Source organism: Portunus trituberculatus, chromosome 44 (assembly GCF_017591435.1).
Source record: "Portunus trituberculatus isolate SZX2019 chromosome 44, ASM1759143v1, whole genome shotgun sequence".
In the NCBI taxonomy this organism is placed as follows: Eukaryota; Metazoa; Arthropoda; class Malacostraca; order Decapoda; family Portunidae; genus Portunus; species Portunus trituberculatus.
The window spans coordinates 13,985,766-14,006,605 of NC_059298.1; the positions used below are offsets into that span (position 1 = coordinate 13,985,766).

At 42.1% G+C, this 20,840-nt stretch overlaps 1 protein-coding gene across 1 annotated transcript in view; it reads left to right on the forward strand.

The window, feature by feature from the left end:
* Window positions 1–20,840, forward strand: part of LOC123518725 (fap1 adhesin-like) — an 87,069-nt gene that overhangs the window by 15,712 nt on the left and 50,517 nt on the right. Inside the window, exons 6-16 of the mRNA XM_045279726.1 lie at window positions 4,654–4,962; window positions 5,590–5,709; window positions 6,077–6,163; window positions 8,899–9,030; window positions 9,306–9,401; window positions 10,664–10,765; window positions 11,199–11,309; window positions 12,252–12,353; window positions 13,164–13,586; window positions 14,542–14,715; window positions 15,906–16,013. Of these exons, the coding sequence (XP_045135661.1) occupies window positions 4,654–4,962; window positions 5,590–5,709; window positions 6,077–6,163; window positions 8,899–9,030; window positions 9,306–9,401; window positions 10,664–10,765; window positions 11,199–11,309; window positions 12,252–12,353; window positions 13,164–13,586; window positions 14,542–14,715; window positions 15,906–16,013 (1,764 nt within the window). The remainder of the gene's footprint in view (window positions 1–4,653; window positions 4,963–5,589; window positions 5,710–6,076; window positions 6,164–8,898; window positions 9,031–9,305; window positions 9,402–10,663; window positions 10,766–11,198; window positions 11,310–12,251; window positions 12,354–13,163; window positions 13,587–14,541; window positions 14,716–15,905; window positions 16,014–20,840) is intronic.

Genomic DNA, 20,840 nt, shown 5'->3' on the forward strand with positions numbered 1-20,840 from the left:
TGGTAAACGGATAAATACGCAGGGAATGATACGGTATGAAAGACTGACAATGAGAGAAAAAAGGGAACAACAATAGTGGGGTAAGCGACGACCCAAGACGTACAGGATCTCCCCTCTAAGTGGCGCCACGCCCTCGCCCCAATGCCGCCGACAAGCTCCCCCCGTAGCAGTGCCTCGCGGAGGGCTGTCTCGTGCGGCACGGGGTTGAGAATGCGGTGACAGTGCGCTGTTGATAGAAAATGTGATGACAAAACACACAATAAGTTGAGAGTCTGTCAATGAGAAAACAGGACATGATTGGTAAAAAAAAAAAAAAGAATATGAATAAAAAATATGCGTTTGCCTTGAAAAACGGGGAAAGTGAAAGGAGAGTATAAGAATAATTATGAGGAATGGAATAAAGATGGAAAAATTAAGAAAAACATCAAATTAACATGGAGAGAAGAGGAATAAAAAAAATGAAACCAGAAAATGAAAGGAAGTAATTAGAGCAACTCGTGGATGAGGAAGAAACGGAAAACAAAAGTAAATCATCAAAACAGCACGAACTAACGTGAAAGAAACGGGAAAATTAACGAAAAGCATCAAAACAACACGAGGATAAGAGCAACTAATAAAAAAGAATCTGAAAAAGGAAAAAAATAAAAACACGAGAATAAGATGACTCAATAAAAAAAAAAAATCATTAAACCTCTAAAAAACAAGTGAAGAATAGGAAAGAAACGCTACAGAAACCTATACAACGAAGTGAAACGAAACGATAGGCTTAACACTTTCTTCCTTGTATAGAAAACCACACACATGGGAAGACATTTAGAAGTTAGCACACCTTGAGGGGGGAGCATTGGGGGAAGGGGATGTAAGCGGAGGTGTGAGGGGTGGCTGAGGAGAGCTGGGTTGGGAGGGTGGAGTCTTGGGTGGGAGGTGCGTCACGGGTGGGGGTGCAAGGCTATCACGTTACAGCTGTACAGACACACACAGGTGACAGTGAGAGAGCCACCACCCGACCCTGCGGTATTCCTTCCTTCAGCCTCCTCCTCACTGCTTGCTTACTCTTGTTTCTTGTATCTGGACCTTTATTCTTGGCGATCCTTGCTTTTTTTTATATATATATCTATTTATCTCTGTCCACACGTGTCTTTCCATTCACGTGTACTGTGATATTCTCTCTCTCTCTCTCTCTCTCTCTCTCTCTCTCTCTCTCTCTCTCTCTCTCTCTCTCTCTCTCTCTCTCTCTCTCTCTCTCTCTCTCTCTCAATGTGGTGTTCCGTGTTTCGTCCTTCCTCTTCTATTATAGTCTTGGATAAATACTTCTTTCTGTTGCAAATTATCTCAGCATCACTTATCTCGTTATCTCCATTTCACTTACGGCTGGTTCCTCCCCTCCTGCTCCACCTCCCCCTCCCCCTCCCCTCTCTTTCTTCTTTCACATCCTCTTACTTGGCACTGTCTGGGTCGCTCCTCACTGTCAGCATCACATACAGCGTGACAGACACTCTCACTCCGCCGCGTCACGTGAACTGTTGGAACCAGTGCAAACTCGTAAAGGGAAGCTCGTTCCAGTGAAGCATTCCCCGGTGATTCGTGAAACCTCAAAGTGTGTTCAGATTGGGAAGATTGATTGTCTCCACACATATCAAGCCTTTTTTTTTTTTTTTTTTATATATATGTGTGTGTGTGTGTGTGTGTGTGTGTGTGTGTGTGTGTGTGTGTGTCAAGATAGAATTTCGTGGTGCTCGGAAAATGTGAAAGTTGATTTTGTCTTATGGTTCGTGATTCCTGAAGCAGTCGTTGAATGTATCGTGTTTTTTCTTCCTTTCCTGAATGCGAAAGTAATTGCACAGTGAGTCATGGCAAGAAAACAACGAGAAAATTGGATATACGAGACTGACTTAAAAACTGAATGTAAGCGTAACAAATGAGACTGCTTTCGTGTATTGCTTGGTGAGCGGTGGTATGGTACCTAAAGTGTTAAATCAATAAGGCACACAAGAGAAAACATGAGCTATACAGAGAAGGCGTTCATCAGGTTTAGTGTCGATAGTAACAGAACTATGAGGAGCGCCAAGCCTCGAAACTCGGGTTCGCTCGCCAAACCCTCCCCTGCCCCTACCCCTGCCCCCTCTCCCAACCGTCACTCGGGCAGCACCGGTGGGCCGCGAAGGTTGTCGCTAGCACGGGTGAAAAAAGTGACCGGCGAGGAGAACCACAACTCATCCAAAAGTCTGACGATGACTAGAAAGCAAGTGACGGGTGTGGACAAACACGTTTCCTCTAAAAGTGTGGTGTTGGTAAAGAAGCAGCAGGTATCTGACAACGATAAGCACGTCTCAAAGAAAACTGTAGTGTTGAGTAAAAAGTCTCCTAGTGTAAGCTCCTCGCCCAGCAGAACGCCCCAGAATGTGTCCACTAAGTACGTGTCTCTGAAACCTTCACAACTCCAGGAGGAGACAGCGAGGAGTGTGTCGCAGCGACACTTGGCTCCCAGTGCGTCGGTGGGGCCTCCTCGTGTGAAGAGCGTGTCGTTCCAGAACGCTGCGTCCCGTTACGTGTCTCCGCCGCGCCTGGCGGCTCAGCGTGTGTCTTTAATTCCAGTGTCGCCCCAAAGCATGTCACAGAGGCATGTGTCTACCAAGACCATCCTGACACAACCTACCTCAGCTACGGAATCTTACAAGGGACGCATCCCGCTACCCATAAGTTCATCCCCGTTCAAACCTCAGCTGCTAACCCGTGCTTCCCCTCGCGCCATGACACCCAGGCGTGTCCCTACTGAGGCAGGGCGCCAGCCAGTGACAGATCGTGCCTCTGTAGCGGACGAATCGTTGAAGCATGATAAGGACACCCGACCACATGTGAGTCGCAATTCACGTTCTACCAGAAATCATCTAAATTACCAGAAGATTTCAAACGCTCCTTTGCGCAAAAATGTTTCCCAGAATACAGTGATCTCTGAATGTTACATAGCACCCGTAAACAATGCGTCAAAGAGACAAGGATCACCCTGCAAGGCCAACCCTGGGTCCCCTCCTGGCCCAACCCTCCTCTCCCCAGGGCTCGTCTCCCGGGCGATGAGGACACCCCGGCACTCCAGGACGCCTCGTCGCCCCCACATGTGCCCCATCAAGGTAACGTTTTGTACACCAGTGAACGAAAGACTAGGACTTGAGATACGATATTTGAGAAGCTGCTGCGTTATATTCTAACAACCTCAGAACTGCCACCACTCACCGTGTGGAGAAGCGGTGGGCGGTCCTAGATGGTGGTGAATGACACTTGATGATTCTCACACTCGTTTACTCTTGTTTATTCCTTCCTGTCATCTTGTTGCATACGTCGTTGTTGTCAGTTTTCCGTCTCTTGCCGAGGCGTTGTGTAGCGAAACGGTATGCAAATAACTCACAATCTTCGCAAGAGAAAGGAAGCAACCGACACACTGCACTCATTTCGCCTTGTGGAAAGGAAACAGTACCGCGCAGTCACTTGAAGTAGTACACCAAAAAAGCATGACAGATTCTGACAAAAGCATAACAAACACAAATTTAATTACTCCTCTCCATTATGTAAAGCAAATTTTCCTTTAGTCACCAGCAAATAAGAACCACTAGATCCAATGCAGAGTGAGTACTTCTCCGCTCCCTCCTCCAGGCGCGTCCTCTTATCCCCGCTGATTTACTTAATATCTTCCATCCACGCTCGTGATATTTGGGATCTGGGTTATACTCCAGAAGAAATTGCTGCATCATCTTATCATAATGGGACAGCGTATATTGTTTTTTGTTTTTTTCTTTTTTCTTTTATGTTCCAGGCGACGTCGTGAGAGAGAGAGAGAGAGAGAGAGAGAGAGAGAGTTGGAGGAAGAAGTGACGCATTGCAGGAGAGAAATTAATGTTCTGTATTGTTCGAAGGACCTTGCCTGGAATGTTGTTATAAATTATGTATCTTTTTCTTCCCATCTTTTTGTGTATGTAGCCCATTGTTAGTGTAATGCACGCCGCACGGATGTTTTTTTTTTTTTGTGTTGTAACGAGCTAGAATATAAACCTAACGAGCTAGAATATAAACCTGATTGTCATCTTTGAAACTGTACTGGTAAACATACATCGTAAACATACACCATTTTTGCGCAGACTCATAGCCCTGACGAATAGTAAGCAGAGTGAGGGTTAAGGCATTAATATCATGACTCTTAGCAGTGGTTAAAGAGACGAACTACATGATGGTCTTGTCTCCTTTGTTACCTGCCAGTTCGATTATGTATTATCAATAATCAGTTATGTAAACTCACTAGTTCACATTATGGATCATGTAATGAAACTTTTCTCTCTCCAGCTCAGTACAATCTTATAGTTGAGGTTATAGTATGGTTTTAAGTCTCTCTCTCTCTCTCTCTCTCTCTCTCTCTCTCTCTCTCTCTCTCTCTCTCTCTCTCTCTCTCTCTCTCTCATGACAGATTAACAAAATTTCGACACTATTAGCAGGAGAAACTTATAGTGAGATCAAGGCATTTCTTAAAATGTCCATAACTTTAGTAACTACTATGTTTTATTCCCTTTAAGAGTTTGTTATTTAAACAGTATCACCACCTATTATGTAAGACCCACAAGTGACTGCATGATGTTGCTAACAAGTTTGCTTCCCATCACGCTGTAGGAGGCCAGCTCGAGCAGCTCCGCCAATGAACTGGACAGCGAGGAGGAGCACCTGGCCGCACCCACACCACCTCTGTTCAATGGCCACGCGATCATCCGCCATCCAGACAACGGCTGCAATGGCAAGCAGGTCAAAGACGAGAACCTGAACGACACGGAACCTCTTATCAGCCACGAGACTAACAAGAAGGAAGGTTTCCACAGCCTCCTCCACGCCTATACAGAGAACACTCGCTCTGTTAAGGAATCGCCCGAACCCGCACCACTTAGTGACGGGGAGGATCTGGTGGGCGTGAGCGTCAAGCAGCTGGTGAGTCAACCATTTTCTGAAATGTTTCTGTATCTTCTCTGACTACTTTTAAAGGACTGTACGCAGGGGTAGATTTAGGAATTCGGGGCCCCTAGGCAAATGTATCGTGGAGACTGAAGGGAGGGGGCCCCGTTTTCCTTTTATCAATAGGGGTCCCGAGACACACTAAATAGGATCATCATTCTGCTGGCATTTTAGCAAATGGATTTTAATAAAAAACATCAATAATGTGTGCAAGTAATAAAACCTCTATTAACCATAAGTGTACGAGTTTCATGGAGCCCCCAGAAACTCGGGGCCCTAGGCAACCGCCAAGTGTTGCCTAATGGTAAGTCTGCCATTGACTGTACTGGAAGCTACAACGGTTCATAAAGCTGTATTTTATGGTTCTAATGACTTTTTTTTTTTTTTTTTTGTGTGTGTGTGTGTGTGTGTGTGTGTGTGTGTGTGTGTGTGTGAGAGACTTGAATGCTTTGAAATTGCTATATGGTGTGCAAGTACTTTATATTCATGGGATATGTTATTGTAACCAGCAGCAAGAATAATAATTCTCAAAGTAATTGTTCAGGTTACCTCATAATCCCTTTACCATGCCAACTTTAACATGCAACCCTTCCTTCCTGACAGCGCTCATCCTACCTGAGTGTTGCCCAGGACACCAAGAGGGCAACTCCTGAAATCCTCAAGACACCTGTCAAGTCAGAGATAAAGGCTGAACTCAACACAAGTGTCAACATCAGCACCTTGGTCAGTCTGTTTCCATGCCTGGAGGAAATTGCAATTCAGAATTAATTAATAAATGAAATTTTATAAAAATTGAGGTTAATGTAAAGTTGTGGGAGGGTATTTTATATGTCTCAATGACTTAACCTCAAGCTATATGAAAGATATACAAAATATATAGTATAAATATCTGTTGATCTGGATTTGCTTAGAAAAAGAATGAGAAGAATCTGCAAGTGATATGTGTAGATATATTTAAAAGATCTAGGGAACTTCCTTGTATTAGCTATAATACTAAATATTTTGTGTATGGACTCAACTGCCCAGCTGAGTATAAGTAAAGACACATAATCACCCAAGAGCAAGCTCAGCCATGCCCTCCATCCCACAGGTTGACACTTACTCCACACCCCAACCTCGGCCTGTCACCCCATCCAGCCGCCCTGATGACATCACTCCAGTGTCCCTGCGCTCACTGGTAAGCACCTCACACCATGCAATCTTTATTTCTGTTCTTGCATCACATATCCTTTCTTGTACTCATTCTTGTCTCCTAAACTGTCTCTGCATATCCTGATAGCCTTCCTCTTGTCATCTTTGCATATTTCATTAATTTTACTATCATTGTATAATTTTTCTTTTTATCTCTTTATGCTTGTTACTGTACCATATTACAAAGAATAAGAGAAGGGAAGAATAAGGATTCCTGTCTTCCCAAAGATGTATAGATTTTTCTTCTATGATTCTTGTTCACATATGAAGGATGAAGTTAAAAATTTACATACCTCGAAAAGTAGGAAAGATCATTCACATTTCCCCAAGTGGATACTTAACAAGATTCCATGAAAAGATAGACACTGATAACTCTAATCTTCTTATCAAAAAATGCATAGGAAGACACATTGTTGCCATTCCCTCTTATGAGCACATGCCAGATAAAGGAGATAAAAACTGGTAACAGCATCATCCTTATCAGTGTCCTTCTGGGGCTTCCTCCCTCTCATTATCTATCATTCAGCTTCCATCCTGTCATTCCATATCATCACCTCCCACTGGCACTCACTGACAGCTAAACCATCAACATCTATTGTGAGTCTTTAGTTAGTGAACAGTTGAGTTGAGTGTCTTACAGCAAAACTCTTTTTATCAGGTATGGAAGAATAGCATTGCTTTTTTTTTTTTTTTTCAATGGTGGTATATACTGTTACTTGGTATCACCCATTCACCTCATGATTGAATTACTATATTTGACATTGCCTCATTTCATTGTATTATTGTCATGCCTCTAAGAAATTGATATGAAGCTAGGATAGATTCTCCATGAGAGGTACTTGCTGCAAACTTCTGAGTGGGAAAACAACTCTCTCTCTCTCTCTCTCTCTCTCTCTCTCTCTCTCTCTCTCTCTCTCTCTCTCTCTCTCTCTCATCAAAATTCACAGAAATGCTTAGAAATTCTCTGAAGGCAGGATAGATTCCCTGTGAGAGGTAAACCTGCCACAAAGCAAACCTCTGTCTGGAATAACAAAGTACAGTGCATCAAATGACAGCCTTACCCAATATCAGGTCCATTTGTAGCTTAGTCACTCCCTTAGAACTGTATTAGTTTGACACTAAAGCAGGAAGTACTGTATATGCAACACACATATAAAGTTCTGTCTCCATTCACCTTCTGTAGATGTATAGGAATTACTTTTTGTGATGCCAAGAGAAAGGTTTGTTTGGGTGATGGGTTGTGTGTCTCTTCCTACAGATGAAGTCATGGCGTGGCTGGTGGAAGAGAGGGTCTGTTTCCTTTTATCTATCTATGCATCTAATATTTTTGTTTTATTTTGATTTATCGCACAACTAATAGATGTTGTCTGTGGGTGATGTAAAAATAAGTGTTATGTTTTACACTGCACCATTATATTTCCTTCCCATTTATCAACCAATTGTCATAACTACCTAGCATACATAAAGACTGTGACACTCAAGTGATTAGGTGTGCAAAAATAGTATGCAGAAGGCAGGCAGCAAACAGGCATATACAGAATATGTTGACATGGAAATTGGTTATGCATGCTAGAAATGTCCTGTAAGACTTTTATATACATACTATATATTCCTCTCTTATAAATGGATATCAATTAGAAAATGTTTAGCAGTGACAAAAAATTAAGTCAAGTGCAACTTTAAAAAGATAAGAAAAACTCCATTTGTGATAAAGTTTGAAATTCATGCTAGAATTGGTCATCTCATAAAACAAGAACACCTCTAAGCTGTTGCATATTTATTGGTCTGCCTGTTGATTTATCTTATTACACATATGGCACAAGATCGCCAGTTGTGGAAAGCACTCATTGCCCATCCAACCTCATCCTAAATGGGAAAATGCAGGTGTTAAATGTAATAATAATATAAAAAACAATAAATAACCTGTTGATTTATCTTTTTACTGGGGTATGATCTTCCACAAAAGCAGTTAGTTAAGACATTATGTGTTGCCTTATCTCACCGAAAGAATACTAAAAGATAGTCTCTTGTTGCCTTTTATTACACATGAAGAACACATTAGCAATATTCTTCCTCAGTGTGTGTACAGATTACATCATTTCTTGCACACACAATGACTTGGTATCACTGTCTGAAAAGTTTGTTAGACAGTTGCGATAACTCAATGATAACAGATTTGTACCTCCCTTTTCTTTAAGTGGAGCACATTATATCTGTGGAGTGCAAGCCATCAGTGGTGTGCTGTCACATGACCCAGACACAAGTGATGCCAATGTTGTGTTAAAGTTTTGCAATAGTGAACACCATGAAAGTGAGTCCTGCCAGACACCACACAACCCACAGAAGGCTTTTCTATAAGGTTCCCTGCCATGATTGGATACAGTGATTTAATTATGTGTGCATTTTAACCTATTTTTTATTTAAAAAGTTTTTTTATGATGAATGGATACAATGGTTTAATTATGTGTTCATTTTAACCTAGTTACAGGTGTAGATTTATTATTTTGATTAGATTAGTTTTGGAAAATATTCTTTGGATCATTGAAGTTTTTGCATGAACATTGTAGAAATGGTGTTTGCATGTAATTTGCCTTCTCAAAACATGACAAAACATGGCCAGCTACTATAATGTTTGTTTTGGGTCAACTTTAATAATACTTGAGTTAATTTAGAATGATGAAATGCATGTGAGTAAACTACTACACCAACACTTCACAACAGAAATCAGCATATGAGGCCACAGCCTCAGGATCCTCCTGTGCGGTCAGCCGGCATAGCAGCAGTGGCAGCTGTAGTCCAGCTGGTGGCAGCCCTGCACCCAAAGAGGAACTGAACGTGTCTCTCCAGCAGCTGGTGAGTCACTTTCTGTGTTAATCCCTTCATCCATTGTCATCTTAGATGAGGGAGATGATATTGGTTTCTAAAAACATCATGATGTGCTCTTCTCATTCTAGTTCAGGTGACAAAAGTTTGCAGGAAAAATTAGTCATTCATCTCTCCAATAATAAATGTAAAGAAATAAATAGAAATCCACTCACTTAACCTGGGTATCATTATTCTCTTATAGACTTTCCTTCTGTAAATCCTAAAGAAAGTTCCTACAATAACAAAATAAATTGATTTGTCAGCGAGAGGAGTACTGCCGGTCAGTGCAGGACGGCCTCTCCCGTAGCCAAACTCCATCCAAGCAGCCCCTGGATACTGGTGTTTCCATTCGACAGCTGGTAAGTGTTCCATGCATGCTGTTTCCCACCTATAAATTTTACACAACCACAGCACCAAGTCTTTCACAGGAAATGAAGTGTAGGGTGTGAGATTTCAAGGGGTCAGCTATTATTTGCATTATTCTAGGGTTTCATGTGCTGAAGTATTCTTCTGTGTGTATTTACCCAGTTGTATTGTACAAGGTTCAAGTGGGGCTCATAGTGTCCTCTCTCCTTGTTTCCATTTATCCAATGTGTGTGTGTGTGCGTGTGTGTGTGTGTGTGTGTGTGTGTGTGTGTGTGTGTGTGTGTGTGTGTGTGTGTGTGTGTGTGTGTGTGTGTGTGTGTGTGTGTGTGTGTGTGTGTGTGTGTGTGTGTGTGTGTGTGATCTGAAGAAAGAGTTTTGCTGTTATATCAAGGAAATAACAAATATTTTGAGATTGTGTGCGATCAATTTGGAGGAGGAGGAGGAGGAGGGTGATTGATTTGGAGGAGGAGGAGGAGGAGGTGTAGAAGGGGAAATAAACAAAAAACAGAACTATCAAATGTATTGCTGAAAATACTTTTTCTTGGGAAAACTAAAATTTTTTTTTTTTGTTTGATGGTGTTCTTTGCAAAATTCAATTCCACATCAAGGTGAGATATGCATTGCCTACCATACTAACATTGCTTGCTAAGTGTGCCAAGGTCTTAACTTCATGTATAAGTAACTATAACTTGCATGTAAAATTATGTAAGGGAAAATCATTATCATCATCCTGAGGTGTACTTAGAAATGGGAAGTCACAAGTCTGTAATGTGCCTTTGTGATGGGAAATGTGACTGTGGAGTTTGTGGTTTAGCTAGATTCATGTGACAGATAAAGTCAACATTCATGTATATCTTCAGTGATCACTTAGATAACCTAAACAGGACTTTAGACGTTCATGGTTTCACTGAATGGTTTGTTGTGCCACCAATAAGCAAAACTGCTTTTTAAGCCTTCATTTATGACTTTAAGTATAATAATTGTGGATACATTATTTTAGATTGTCTTTGAATGAAGTGTAAGCTATCAACAAAGCACTCATTTTCTTATTCTGTAAGCCCAGTTTATTAGTTTTGCAATTAATATTATCTGTATTGAGTCCTGACTTAATGAAGTGCATGCAGAGTTTGAACAGCTATTTGCACTATGATGTCTTTACTAATGAGCTTGAGAGAAAGTCACAATGTGTGTGTGTGTGTGTATGTTGCTCACTAACATCCTACTAACAACCTGCCCTCGGGTGCCGCTCGACCAGACTCGGAGCATGAACGACCTGCGCGGTGTAGGTCACGACTCCCCGTGTTCCATTATAGAGTGTGACCGACCCGCTCTGGCCTCTGTCAACGTGAAGGCCTTGGTGAGTCTGGCAGTACTACTGAGGCAGGGATATAGTTGTACTTGTGTTGTAGTGTTGTAGTGATGGGAGATGGACACTGTACACACTCAGCAGAATGTATCTTCACATTAATGTAAAGTGTCTCTTTGTAAGAACTATGAAACTTTTAATACTTATTGGTTTTGAAGTATGGTGCTTCTTGATTCCTGAATAGAATTTTCATTGTTGCATCATGTAATGTGGAACAGTGAGATAATGGTGTATTACCTAATTCATGAATAGCTTCAATTGTGTAGGTGAAAATTTTGTTTCTGCTGAGTTAACATCAGTGTTCATTTGGTGATAGTTGTGTTATATGTAGCTAGTAATATCCTTCTAAGTGTTAACAATTTGGTATAATAGATGTAGTGATGATAGTAACGTGTGTGTGTGTGTGTGTTGTGGTGGCGGACAGACACGGAGCTTTTCTGACCTGACGCGACTAAACAGTGAGCCTCTCGGCCCCACGACTCCCACCACGCCCAGACATCTCTCCCCAACTCACTCTGTCAACGTCAAGAAGTTGGTAAGTGTGGGTGGACAACCCTCACGTAGCACCTGATGCATTAGAGCTATTTTTGACCTGCACTTGATTCACTTTCATTATTGACCATACATAGGTAATTATGATGCCAGACTGAAGAGTGCCTTTTACACACCACACAACAGTGTAGACTAGTAATTCCATGTACCTAATGCATAATTGTACTCAGACTATGTATGCATTCAACTAAAACACACATTATACATTAATAAGGTTTAATTTAATTAAAGCTGACAAATATCAGAGCTTGTGACTACACATTAGGGATACAGAGCTTCTGACTGTCACCATATATATATATATATATATATATATATATATATATATATATATATATATATATATATATATATATATATATATATATATATATATATTTTTTTTTTTTTTTTTTTTTTTTTTTATCTATTCATTTTTTTTTAGGTCAACTGTATTGTTCAGCTTATTACTAGTTTTCTTAGTTTTGACAATGTGGAATTGAATGTTACAAGTAGTGACAGTAAAGAAAAAATTGAGAAAAGGTTGAATTTAGTTTCTTGTAACCACAGTTTAATCTTCAATGTTGCATTATCGAAGAGAGAGAGAGAGAGAGAGAGAGAGATAAGCTGAACAACACAGTTACTTCTGTTGACTTAAAGACATGCTTTTTGGATTATTAGAATTTAGAATAATTATGAAAGTAGCCATTTCGGGAACTTTGTTGACAATTACAGTATGTTGTGACTTGCTATCTTGTTCTTTACCGTATGTGTAGCACAATGGTTCAAATACAAGCAATATATGCTGAATGTTATCTATTTTTTTTTTTTTTTTTTTTGCTTGCCTATTGCTTAGAGTAACATTTGCAATGAAGCTTGCCTGGTCCAATAACAGAAGAGTAGCCTACCACATAACTAGCCTGACCTACTAACTTACTACTAACAGCGGGCAAGCTATGGTGACCTGCACAAACTGACCAGCGGTGAGTCAGGCGGCCTGTGGGAGTACGGTGGTGCCTCGCCCTCCCTCCCTCACTCCCATGCTATGGTGAGTTGTGTTGCGCTCTGTTTGCCCTCTTGGCTCTTGCACCTAACGCTGTTGCCCCATATGTGCATCATGTCACGTTAGAATAATCTCTGTTCATCATTGCACGCTGTCATTTCTTGTTTTCTTGTTTTCACATCACTTCGTCACCCTGATCACTAGCAGGTCTATCACTCAAAGTCTTGAAGACTCAGACATGATTGATTCTAAGAGCGAATATTCTCCGTCTTCTCACTGTCTTTAACTCCTTGCCTTGCCTTTGAACGCGTGAAAATCAACAGGACTGACTGCGTGAAAGAAGAGTCAGTTTACATATCTTAATTCATTGTTGAAGTAGCCTTGAATTGTTAGGTTTCATCAACGTCGCGGGAGTGGGATGAGTGTATTGGGAGTTTGGGATGCGCCATAATGAATGTGTTGAGGTAACTACACAAATTATATCGGTAGAGATTTGGACGGAGATGTTTGTGGCCACGCGCTTTTTTTTTTTTTTTTTTTTAGACATGTGCAACATATCATTTTAATAGTGTGAAATACAGTCTGTTCTATAAAATGGGACATCCTGGTTGCAGGAGTAGAGTGAATAAGGAATATTAGCCAGAATTGCATGTCGGTATTCTACATGAACAAATTCATGTTGTATTTTCTTTACTTGTCACCAATACTGCCCTCTCGGTATGGCTTGCAAAATATCATAGTTGACTATATTACGTGATATACACAAAACATATACTATCTAGTTAGGTATATTGCTCCCATCTTTGAAAATAATATTATTTTTTCGTGTACCCTCACTGCCTCGCGGACTCGCAGAAGCCAGGCAACAGCGCCTACAAAACATGTAGCAAGTTACCTCTCCCCACAGAGTCCAGAATTCCAATTCCAAAACCCTCCACTCACAAAACTGCTACCCCAACTCCTAAACTGAGTAAAAAAGAAACCGAAACCTCGCCACCTAAGCCGTTGCTAGCCTCTAAACCCACCTCCACCCTACGCTGCCCTTCCAGCTCCCTCCCTCAGCACGCCACGTCACGTCCAGGAAAACTCGTCCAAAGCAATACGAGTAAGTCCTCCGCCAAGACAGACACCTCCAACAAAAGGCCAAAACTGTTATCAATGCCTTGTCAAGGAATGTCAACGGTGCAGGACAAAAAGGCAGCTCATAAAACCACCACTAAGCAAAATCTGAATAAGGTTGAAAGTACTAATAGTGAAGCCGTCGTCTCCCAAGACCAGGTGTGTACTAGACGGTAGCTTACTGTAGTGAACCGTGAAGTTGCTAATTAACGGTGTACTAATGAAGATAGAGAACTGTACTGTCTTGTATCTTGTGGGCCGCATTGTTGTAGAACCTGTTTACGCTCGGGCTACAACACGATAAGAGAAGTTAGTGTCACTTGCTGAGACATACGTTAGCCAGTTTCAATTTCCTGGTAATGGTTTACAATCCCGAAGTTGTTTAGTGGTTTTCAAAGTAGATTCTTGAAGTTTATACTGCTAGTCGTGATATTAGCTTCAATTATTCTTTACATTTTTTACCACAATGTATAAAATTGAGTGTACATTGTCACTGTAGTCTTGATGAAGGTATTTCTGTAATACTTGTAAAGGTGACACACACAAGTGCTATTTAGAGCTAGAGTAGAGCTATGTAGGGTCGTAGTGGTGGCGGAAGTAGAGGTTGTGCAGCGGTAACATCGGAGATTAACTCGCAGTGATCTCTCTCTCTCTCTATTGTGGCGGCCTTCACTGCCCCTGCATCACTGACGGCGACTGACCGCCGCGTCTCCCTGTGCGTGCGTGTGTTTGTTGCGTGGTGACGCGGGCATTGCGCCGGTGTGGCTATGGACGTCGCTTGGTGACTCCGTGCCGCCCGCCTGCCTCACTCCACTTCCCTCGTCTCTGCCTGGCTCGTCTGCCTGCCTGCCTGCCTGTCGCCTTGCCGTTTGGTGCACCACTCGCCGCCGCCGCCGCCACTGCATCTTGCTGGTGGCCAAACGTGGCGGCCTCTGCTGCCTCCACTGTGCCCTCCTTCCTGGTGGTGTTGGTGCTGGTGTTGCTTCTGGTGCTGGTGGTGTTGGTGGGCTGGTCGGCGGCGCCCGCCCACCGCCCCACTGCCCTCTGGGTCGGGCTCTCGTCCTGCCGTCCCTTACCTGGTGCTCGCGTGGGCGTGGGCTGACCCTGTGGGCAGAGGGGCGACTCTCCCGCCATGGTTGATCTGGGGGGGCGCCGCTCAAAGCCCCCTGCTCCTAACAACAACAAAACCAACATCAACAACAGCAATAATAACAACAGCAACAATAATGATGCCGCACCGTCGCCGCCCAGGGCCAGCGTGTACACGGGCGTCTCCGTCAAACACCTGGTACAGTACAACATACAAGCCAGCTACAGTACTGCCCCGTTCCCGCCCAAGCTGTGTAGTGCCTCGTGGATAAGTTTGATCTGTAAACATTGTGGTGTTAATGGATGTGCGGTGTGTTGTCCCGTAATGCTGGATGCGGCGTAGCTGCTTCTTGGCTGGAGTGAGTTACGTGAGATCCTCAGCTCACGCACCCTGGCCTGGGATGAGTGTGGCAGTAGTCTGTGCTGCAGTGATGCACTCCGTACTTGCCAATAGATATTTCCGTTAACGCATCAAGTAGCGTCGCGGACTGTAATGTCCATTTCACCCGATCGTCTTAGGTGAGAGTATATGCTTATATATGAAGTCCTTTTATGAGGGAAGAATTCAGTGATGATGATGATGAGGAAACGGACACTCTTGTTTGCTGGTTTTGGAATATCGAAGCTCTAGAAATCCCATATTGTTTGGATTCGAAATTGCTACCAGCTTCTGTTATACGTGTAAATGAATTAATCAAGTTACGAACTAATATTTCCCACGAGTTGTGAAATATGGTTGTGAAGCTCAGGATCAAACACACTGAAGTAATTTTCAATGCGGTCGCGTAAGTGCTGAAATGACGTTACCTTACAAGTATTACAAGTATAGACTTGCGTATATCTCATAATTAATCCTAAATGACTGAATTATCATGACCAGTTAATGCGAGCAAGTGTTGCCTTGTTATCATCATTGTGCTCTTCCGTCCAAGAAGGAAGTCTTCACCTCAACACGGTCTGGGTGAGCTGGACGCTAGGCGCCGCGGCGGTGCATTGGATGACCCCTGGTGTGTAAGAATGTAAGAACTGAAAATGACCTCGTAGACTGGCTTCCCTTCCCCGTTCCCCTCCATAATGTGTCATAAATACTGCAGCAAGTAAATTAATAGCGCTAAGCATTTTGTCTTCACGAATTACAGTCCCATTTCTCTTCTTAAATATTACTGGACTTTATACTTTGTGAAGTTCAGATTTTCGGCAAAGATAGAAAAAAAAAGTGTGGCAACTAAGTTTGTAATTCGTAAAATTTGTCTTCAAAATTATCACAAGTTGAAAAACAGTAGTGGAAAAAAAAAAAAAGTCAACGAATTACAAACTCCCTTTGCCACACATAACTTTCCCTTGGTTCCCCCTGCTTCTGGTGCTCCGTGGGCCGCGCGTGGCTGGCAGCGACGGAGCTACTGTGACCAGGCGCGGCTGTGTGAGGCCCTGGACGAGGCGGGCAGAGCAGGCAGCGGCCGTAAACCATACATCACCAAAGCCAATGTGGCGCGTATAGTAAGTGTCCGTAGAGTGTTTAGGCGCGGCGTCCCCTCTCTTAGGCCCCGTTCCCTTATTATCAAAGCCTAGGAAGAAATTTGTGTTGCCAGTTTAACACGTAATATTTTTGCTTCCTATTGTAGTAAGCGTTTAGCAGACTATTCTGGAGTCTGGAGCAGCGTGCCCTCTCAGTAAAGCCCTCTCGAATCTCGTCTCCTAAGTATTAAACAGCAGGAAGCTATTTATGTGGTTAGCTTAATCGAAATTATTGTCTCTTGTAGTAAGTCTCCTGCATAGACTGCAAGCGCGGCGTCATCTCTTGCTATCGGCCCCTAAAGCCCCCGTCTTCTTAATATCAGACGCCATGAATAGATTCGTGTGGCTAATCATTTAACACGTATTTTGTGTAGGCCTTCTCTCGGCTTAGATTCCATATTGTAATAAGCCCTGCATAGGAAGAAGTGATTTGTATGTTTGTTTTTAATCCATATTTTCGCATCTATTAACGAAAAGCCGTGAAGGTTGTGCAAACGCTTTACTAGCTTTCCTTCCACAATGTATAAATGAATTCCCCTCTATACGCAGCATCCAACTCAACATAAAAGGTACAAATTTATCTAGTGAAGAGCATTGTTGTGGCCTCACTAATCCATCATCATTTCGTGCGTGGCTCATCTGATTCCCGTAACGTTCTCCTTCGCTCTTAGTCATAATGTGCCTCTGCTACCTTGATCGTCCCGGAAGCTGGGTGGAGGGCTCAGGGCGGGGGTGTGATGCCAGGCCGTATCATGTGGGCTTATATGTTATTTATGCGCCTGGTAATTTTCTGCCTCGTTTGTTTGGAGGGTTCAGTCTTCATTGTAGTTCTGCTGCCAGCGTGTACGTAGGTCAGTGTCGCGCTGTCAAAGTGTAAATTTGTCGCTTCCTAGCCAGTGACTCCTTAGAATCAAAGTTTTAAGGCTGATTTTAGAGTACTTAGTGTAGTATCATTTGTATATTCTTTACGCATAGTTGTGGAACATGATCACAATATTTATTTTCTCTATACGCCTGAGTAGTTTCAGATTTATCGTCAAAGAAATGCCAGAATATCTGTTGCATAGAGTTTCTCTCCATAGTCCATAGTATTAAGTTGTAGTTTTAATGTATAGAATATAAAGTTAATGTTAACATATAGAAAAGCAGCATATTCAGTTTCCCTGAATAATTTACGCAAAAGTAAAGAAGGAACATCATTGCTATATAGGTTTCCGAATACATGCATTGTTGTAGTGCTAATAAAGAAAAAAAAAATCCCACTGTAGCTTTCTGGTGCATTTCATAGTGCGCTACCTTGGTGGGGCCCGTTCCTCCACCGCCCCGCAATCCCCCGCGGCGGCACATCAGCACAGGGGTGTCAGTAAACCTCATGGTGAGTGGCCCTCTCCCCCACGCTCGCTGCCCCCACATCTCCCGCACCGACGCCTTCATACACACTCATCTCATCCCTCGCACTACACTCTGGTCCTTTTCCAGCCTCGCACACGCATCTCGAGACTTGCTTGTTTGTTCAATGCTTTTGTTGTCATTGTTGTTGTTCCGCCGTGCATGTTAGCTTAAGGATATGTGTCATGTTTTGCAACCATTGTTATTAATTTTGTTTATTCATTTATTACCGATGCATGTATATTCTTTATTTATTTTGTACCATTATTTACCATTTATTTATTTTGTACCATTTTGCGAGGAAACATTCATAGGTGACTTATTAATGAGTTAATACGACTCACATGAATAGTCTTGAAAAAATTGACAAAACACTCTCTCTCTCTCTCTCTCTCTCTCTCTCTCTCTCTCTCTCTCTCTCTCTCTCTCTCTCTCTCTCTCTCTCTCTCTCTCTCTCTCTCTCTGTAAACATGACCTTATTTGACCCCACAATCAGTTTTCTTATTCGACCTTGACTTGTTGAAGAAATTTGACCCACTAAACTCACTTGACTTGAGGGTGAGGAGACTTAGTAAATGTGTCGGGGAAAAAAAGAAAAATGGAAAGTGATGAGTGGATGAAGTTTTGCTTAAGCCATTACTGTCAATTTTTTCAGGTTTATCTTGTTTACCTTTCAGCTTTTTGTCCACCCACTCGCAATATTTACCTCCCTCCTTTTTTTTTATGTGTGTGTGTTGCGATAATTCTAGTCGCCTTGTGTTTCCGGAAAATTGAAGCTGTTGAGTCGTTTTCGGGCGAGTCGAGGAGTGGAATGATAAAATTTCACACACACACACACACACACACACACACACACACACACACACACACACACACACACACACACACACACACACACGGAATCCATGCAAATATCTCAGTCAGCTCCAGTTCCGTCTCCCCACCGTCAGTTCTGTCACCCAATACCTTGGCGCTAAATTTAACATACATGCGAAGGACGGTTATGTTGGCCAGGAGCCGGCAATTACCTTCTATTAGTCAAGGCTGGGGTGGCTGCCTGGTCTGGTCCTTGGGTTCTGAGTGCCAAGGAAGTGAGTCTTTCTTAATGGGTTTGCACGGAAATGAAAACGAGATGTCTAATTGAAAGTTTTTTTTCTTTTCTAACAGGTATTTATATTTTTTTGAGGTGTGTGTGTGTGTGTGTGTGTGTGTGTGTGTGTGTGTGTGTGTGTGTGTGTGTGTGTGTTATTTTGTCTTCATTTATGATGGAATGCTACACTGCTCATTCTTTCCTCCTTACTTCCTGTATTTCATGTTCAATAATTTCAAGGTTTATTATTTTCAGGTTTTAACGGCCTGCGATTATAGAACTTTAGTTAATTCCTGTTATTATTATTATTATTATTATTATTATTATTATTATTATTATCATCATCATCATTATCACTATTTATGTTGTTAATTATTATATGCTGCCACAGAGCCACTCGAGCGTTGCAGAAGACGAACAAAACAATAAGAGATAAGAAAGAGAACATTTAGTAATCCAACTCTTTAAATGTATCGTTCACTACAGACCCATGACTACAGTTTCGTCTTCGGCAGCGCTCCTTTACTGTTAAGATCACGTAGTTTTATTCCGTAGATTTGCTTTCCACTACAGTATGATTGGGATTAAAGTACGATATTTTTATTGCACTGTAGTATAGTAATGGGTTAAGGTGTGATAAAGTTGCAGAGATCGATGTATATATGCACAAATTGCTATTATAGTCTGCCTCTTGCTCTATAAGATGTTTAGTTTAAGAACATTTTCTTTCTCTTTGCAAATTGTGTGTCAGTTACTTAAGCACTTGATGTAGTCTTTATCCTTTTTGCTAAACATTGCCTTCATGGTAGTCTTGTTTGAAACTTGTAAATATTCTTCTTTGTCAAATTCCATGTAAGTCTTAGCTTCTCACTTCATTATTACATATTTCCCTCATTTAGACTCTCATTTGACTCAGGATTATCACACCACCTGTATCTCCTCTATCATTCCCGCCACTAGCACACAGTTCACAGTAGTTCATTAATGACACATTGCATACACTCCTTCACACATTTTATTTTTCTTTTTACTATCACTTTTTTACCCTCTCACATAACTTATCCATCCTCACTCACTCACTCACTCATTCATTCTCTAGTTTTCCATCGGCCTGTCCCATTATTTGTCCAGCTTCTCTGGCACACAGTTTACACTCACTCACGTAAAACAACCCTCACAATTCCTCGCACTTCCTCCACGACAGGAAAATTACACGTTAACCGCACCACAACGAGAGCAAAAAGGAGAGAAACGACACAAATGACACGCTACACTCTCTTGACACCTGTAAAAAAAAACTGACATAACGCACTTTGCTAAACACACACACACACACACACACACACACACACACACACACACACACACACACACACACACACACACACACACACACACACACACACACACACACACATCATTACCTTTCCTACTCACCCATTTCTTTGGCGGACTGTCATTTCATTCTTTCTTCCTCTCATTATTGCTACTGTTATTCCCGTTTCTTGACGCGTTACATTCTGTTTGCCATATTTATCACATTTCTTTCATTTCTGTCTCCCTTACGTGACGTCCTCCTCGTCCTCGTCCTCTTGCTCCTTCTCCTCCTCCTCCTGCTCCTGCTCCTTCTCCTCCTGCTCGTCTCCTGGAGTAGAAAGCAGCTTACCAAAAAAGGGATGACATTCTTGAGAAGCACGTGGGGCCTCGAGTCCGCTCTTTCGATGCCGCCAAAATGAAGAGCAAGTTTGAAAAGCCCAAGGTAAATAAGCCAACTCCCTCTGGTGACGCCTAACGCATACATAATTTGCACGCCATGCACCTAAACCATAAATAATGATAGTAGTATATAGCAATCCCTCACTTCGCGGCTCGGTGTGTGCATTCCACGCTCAGACTCCTCCGTGCGTGGTTATGGATACACGAGATGCGATGTGGCTGGCGAGATTTTATGGTTTTTGCTTCTTAATGTGTTAACGCCACGCCGCCTCATCGCCGCAGCCGCCTCAGTCACTGCCGCTGCCTCCCTCACCAGAACAAAAGGCTCGGCGATGTTTTTCTTTTGTCATTAACACCTTGTGGCTTTATTATTGATTTTTTTAACGATTTTGTCTTTCTTTGGGTTGCTAACACGTCATTGTCTAAGTATTGGTTTTTAGTTTATTTTGAGTGGTTTTTGTTTTATTCCTGGGTTGCTAACATATCACTAGCAGTGTGAATGTGTGTGTTTATAGTTTTCAAGGTGTTTTCTGGTTTGCTAACACGTCACTGCCAACAAATTAATTTTTTAGAGTTTTAAGGTGTTTTCTGAGTTACTATCACGTCACTGGCAA